The sequence below is a fragment of the Plectropomus leopardus genome, chromosome 22, assembly GCF_008729295.1.
Source record: "Plectropomus leopardus isolate mb chromosome 22, YSFRI_Pleo_2.0, whole genome shotgun sequence".
In the NCBI taxonomy this organism is placed as follows: domain Eukaryota; kingdom Metazoa; phylum Chordata; class Actinopteri; order Perciformes; family Serranidae; genus Plectropomus; species Plectropomus leopardus.
Window position 1 is genome coordinate 1974561 of NC_056484.1, and position 5835 is coordinate 1980395.

A 5835-nucleotide genomic window follows, 5' to 3' on the forward strand; every position below is an offset into this window, starting at 1 on the left:
ATGTCGGATCTGTAATAAAAACGCCGTGAATCCCGACAGCAGCATCTTGTTTCTGTCTCCAGGATGATGAACTACATTACATGATGGCTGGTGCGGAAGATCTGCTTCTCTCCAGAGTCTGACCCATTTTAGTCTTTGTCCTCTGGAAGGGGGGAGGGATGGAGCCTGCATCCCCAAAATCTGCCGGCAACACAGTTTTATTAACACCACAAACGAGCTTTAAAAATCACATTTATATGCAAATAAAAACACCCCTTTTTTCATTTTAAAAGCAATGGATTTGAAATAAAAATAACAGTTTATATAAGAAATTCATATGTAGGTTAATCAATAATTTAAAAGGCTGAACATGAACAATACATGTGAAAGAAAAACACTTACCAGTTGAGGAGATATTTGTGCAAGATTGTTAGATAAAAAAAGATAAATAGTTTACTTTATAAAACCTCTGCTCCGTTTGAAAAATATGGAAGATTATTTGTGACAAATAAAACTAAATACAAACAAACAAGAAAAAAACACAAAGGCACACAATAAAGCTATTAAATATTAAGTACAAAAAAATCTACATATGTAATGTATAGAAAAAAATAACCATTTGTTTTTCAGTCAAAATTGTTGGGAGAAAATTCTTATATTTAAATCAAATATTTTGAAATTCTTATCTATTTTTTAAAATAAGTTATGAGTCCAAATTATGACTCAAATGTGTTGTTTCCAGAATATGACAATACCCATGCAATAATATTTAAATTAAAGAAAAGACAGTTTTTAAAATATTAAAAATATCATGACATTAGGTAAGTTGTGACTTTATGTAATATTATACTGATTTAAGTCCATATTATTTACATTACCACTAAGAATTCATGACATAATAATGACTTTAATCATATTGTTAAGGTTATAATCACAAGTGAAGGAAAACTGGTACTAATTCATAGATAATGCTTTTAGTCAGTTTCATTATTTACTGCATCAGAATTTCTTTTACTTTAAATTTTGAATATTATATTATGAAATACATAGTATAACAAATTCAGCTGTGTCATTCCCTAAAATGCACTAATTCTTCCTATTTGAATAGCTTTTTCAAAAATAAAGTGCATTTCTGTAAGTGAACAGTTATAGAATAACCCCGTACCTAACATTTAAGTGAAATTGTTGACTTTTTAAGATAACATACATGCTATCTGGAATCAAAATCAATAAATACAAATGGGGCGAATTAAGCAAAGAACAGTTGGAAGTTAAATGTTACCAGTAATGAATTATTTAATAAAACAGAGTTGATGAGTTCCAAATTAGTATTTTTATTTTTTTAATTGATTTTTTATAGTTATTTAACTTTGAAGGGCCCATAACATAAATGATATCTTTGAAAACACAATATCGTGACAACTATCACATAAAATACCATTCTGACGTTGTGATACTCGAGAAACCATTTCAAAAATGAGAAAGAAAAAAATACTTCTTAGGAATGATAAAACTAAAAACTAAGAGTCTGAACATAAGTCTAAGCCCCAATTATCACGATTATGTCACAATTTTGATAAAAGTCAAACTTATTTAATTTATCAAAATTGTGAGATAGTTAAGTGAAAATCTGTTTATGTCAAAATTATGAGTTATTATTTATCGAAAATCTTCACATAGTATCTCATAATTTAGACTTAAAAAGGATATGTTTTAACTTATCCACAATTTAATGTTTAAATCAAAATTACGAGGCAGTAAGTAAAAATCTGTCTTTGTAAGTCAAAATTAGAACCTGATTTAGTCAATTTCTGATTAAAATTTGACTTAAATCTGATTTACTGTCTCATGACTTTGATTTAGTAAATCAAATAATTTTTTTATCAAAATTTTGACATTCTGGCTGATCATTTTGACTCATTTTTATTATTTTGGCTAAACTTGCGCACGTTTATCATCCCGATGTTTTTCATCCCCCTGCATCTCTGAAGCTTTGCATCGTTCCAGCTTCTTTTGAATAAAAACAGACTTCCTGTCTGACATTAACGTCCCTCTGAACCGTGAGATAAACTCCACGTTCGCTCACAGAAACCACTCGATCGTACTTCAGAGTTCAGCTCAAAGATGTCCGCTCAGATAAAAGACGCGACGCTGTGAAACGTCTCTGAGAAACAACAGACGAATCTGCCGTCTTCACTCAGCGTCGGCCATCTCTACGTCATCTTCAGCTGCGGCTGCTCTCTTGTTCTTCTTCTTGGTCGGAGCAGCTGACGAGGCCTGTTTTTTAGGTGCTGCTGCTTCGACTGAGGAGACAACAGAGGAAAGATTTCAGAGAAGTGAGAAAAGTCAGCAACTATCACGTGAATTCAGATGACATTTGGTTCAAATGTTCATGACGCCCAGAAAACGAAACCCTCGGACTTTTCATCTGGAGTCACCAACAGACGGCGGCATTTACCCTCAAACAGCCGCTGTCACGCCTGTATGAATGAATGAATATCTTTATTGTCGTTGTAAATATACAACGACATTGGATGCAATTCTGTAAAGTGCGAAGCATCTTCATTCTCTTGGCGGAGAAGAAGAGCGGAGCAGACATCAGAGGTAAAAAAGAGCGGAGCGGACACCGGCGGAGACACCGGCGGAAAATGAGAGCAGAGCGGATCAGTCATCATCAGTAACTCGTCCCCGTCTTTGTCTCTCAGTCCGCGGCGCAGTCAGGTCTCAGGGTGCGGGCCGGTCAGCAGGTCAATGATGAGAAACAGCAGGGGCGCTGAGTTTAGGATTATTTCAAGGCAGAACAAGAAGAAATGGCGCCAACAGGTAAGTAAGGCCCTAAAAAGTCCAAAAATGTTCTAAAGTCACAGTCACATCCTGGTAATGTCCAAAAATTCTTGAAATGTCCCCCAAAACCTTTAAAAGTCCTAAAATCCTAGACACCTTCCAAGAAATGCCCTAAAATTGGAGAAACATCCTAAAATCACAATCTCAACAAACGAATGTGGCTGCTGCGACTGGCCCCTGGACTCCTGTCCTTCAACAAAAGTGGCCCCCAAGCAAATCAAACTGCGTGTCCCTTAAGACTTCTTCTATTGTATCGTAGACAAAAGTTAAACGGCGAACGGTTTGCCATCATTTACCTTCCATACCGGCCTTCTCCTGCTGCATGTGCTGCAGCTGTTTGAGCAGCTTTCGTTTCTTCTTTCCAGACAGAGTGATGTTCGCCCGCGGGCTCGACCTGAAACCAAAACAAAGTCAGACAAAAACATCAGCTTTCTAACTTTATTCTAAAAACAGAAAACAGAAACATCTCAGCGAGAGTTAACATCAGAGCGTGATTCAGGTCCCGACAGGTTTCACTGACTTTCTCTTCTTCAGGTGATGGACGGTGATGAGACCCTGATCCACCACGGCTCCAACTCTCTGATTTTTCTTCCTCTTCTCTCTGCCCAAAACTCGCCGCCGCTTGTAAAGCTTCTTACCCAGCTCCTGCAAGACGACAGACATAATGATGACAAAAATCCAAACAGCAAGACAGATTCGTGTTTGTAGCTCTTAAGTTTTGTGTCACATTCACAAACATCGTTATTCACACATTAAAATATTCTTAGCACTTTATACTGATAACTTTGCACGACCCCTAGTCAATATTTTGCACATTTCTGCACAAAACTGCACCATTCTTCCCATTTTAGTTTATTTTTTCAGATTTTCTATGGTATTTTTTCTATTTTATTTTATGTCTTAGACTTTTAGCATTTTTTTTATATGCAGCAACTGAATAAATCAGTTTCTGATTCTGATTTAAAGTCGTTTGTCACAGAAAAAAAACAAAAAAAGGGAGCCTCTCAGCATTAAATGTCCTGTTTGTGTCACATTAAAAGGAAACTGGAAAAAAACAAAACAAACATCTAAACTTGCAATGTGACTTTCACTCCAGCAGAGGGCGGACTGATAACACAACCAAGGAAACTAATAATAATATTATTTTATAGTTTCCTTGAACACAACAGGGAAACACTGTTTGTTTCTCTGTCAAGAAGACAAAAACAAAGTTTTGTTACACACATTTGAATTTTTATCTCCAATATTTGCTCTTTTTTGTGAAACAACAACAGAAATGAACAGTTTCACTTATTTATGTCTTGAAATGCATTAAAATTTGACCGTCCAACTTTAGAATGCTAAAGCTTTTATTTAGCAACATTTTAAAATATAATCATGTTAAAGAATTACAGATGCTGAGGTCTTAGACTTAGATGCAAATAAACAAACATATAATAATGTATAATAAATGAAGATATAAATGAATTAATTTATTTATTTTTTTTTTAATTATCACAGTCTGGGAAAATGGCAATGATTCAACTAAAACACATGATCTTACCAAAATGTATGCCATATGCATGAACACAGCCAAAATTATTAAAAAATGAAGAATGAAAAGCAGCACTTAAGGGTTTGCTTATAACTTACGCTAAATTTTACATTCATAAAATACACTTTTTTAAGAAAAAAAAATAAAACAAACTAGGGTTGAAAACTGTACGAACTTTCCTCAATCGATTAATCAGTAAAACTAACATTCAATTATCATTATTTAAAAAAAAAACTTAACTTAACTTAACTTGACTTATTTTACGTAATACCAGATTATTATTATTAAATGATTAACATGTTTTATGTAATTTGACAGCATTTCATAGCTTATCAATTCACCGATTAAATATTACATGCACGATTAAATTCTTAACGCCCGATTAATCGACCGTCGATTATTTTCATTCCTCTAACAAACTATTTAAAACTTAAAAATATGCAACAAAAAACTAACCGAAACTATTAATTTAAGCAAATCTTCCAACTTTATAGTTAATTCAGTAACAAAAATGTTTGTCTGGTTTTGTTTGATTGAATCACTTTTATTGAAATATTTGTACTTGTCTGATTACTCTTATTTGTAAATTTTGGTTATTACACTTTATATACAAACTGAACATACTGAGCACTGAATGTAGTGTTTAAAAACTGTTTATGAGAAGAAACGAAGGAAGAAACTAGCACATAAATCTGTCAGACACATGCAGTGCAGTAAAAAAACTACTATATTTACCTCTGAGATGTGGTAGAGGAGGAGAATAAGTACAGCACGGTACAGTTTTATCTGTTCTGATCAAATCTGTTGAGTTTGATTACACACGCAGCACAGAAACACCGTGAAACACCTGAAAAGCTAAAAACAGCACCTGTGTTTACGTTAGCTGCTGATGCTAAATGCTAACTGTCGTTAAATCTGATTTTTCTGAAACAAAAACAAACACAGTTCAAACGTCTTCGCCTCCTCAACTTTATCTTTAAATAATTACCGTGAAACAGGGTTTCTTACCGTTTTGGGTCTGTTTATTTTCCCTCCAGGTGGAGACATGCTGCTGATGTTTGTCCTCACGTGGACAGAAGAGTGGAGCTTCTTCTTCTGGTGGTTAAATTCCGGCAGATCTGAGGAGCCGCGGCTCTTTACCGCCACCGTCAGTCCTGTTCACGCATGACAACAAACACAAACTACAGCGCCGAGAGAGAAATAAATTCAAAAAATAAAATAAATCAAAAACTTTCTGAAAAAAGGTGTATTTGTGTCTTTGTATTTCAGTTTGTGTCTTTTTTTTTTAAACATTTTTTTTATGTCTCTTAAGTTTATTTATTATTTTTTTTTGTCTCTTTCAGCCCACTTTGTTGGTTATTTTGGTTATGATTTGATTATTTTTGGTTATGTCTTTGAGGTCATTACTGGTTGTTTTGTGTCTCTCATTTTTTTGTTTGTTTTTTTGTTTCCTTGAGGCCATTTTGAGACAATCATCA

General features: G+C 34.1%; 1 protein-coding gene across 1 annotated transcript; it reads right to left on the reverse strand.

The window, feature by feature from the left end:
* Nucleotides 1-1293: 1293 nt before the first annotated feature.
* c22h11orf98 (chromosome 22 C11orf98 homolog) lies at nucleotides 1294-5444 on the reverse strand. The gene is made up of 4 exons (XM_042511546.1): nucleotides 5366-5444; nucleotides 3344-3468; nucleotides 3120-3217; nucleotides 1294-2282 (listed from the first exon to the last, which is right to left on the reverse strand). The coding sequence occupies exons 1-4, from the start codon at nucleotides 5402-5404 to the stop codon at nucleotides 2173-2175; spliced, it is 372 nt and encodes a 123-aa protein (XP_042367480.1). The 5' UTR covers nucleotides 5405-5444; the 3' UTR covers nucleotides 1294-2172.
* Nucleotides 5445-5835: the final 391 nt, after the last annotated feature.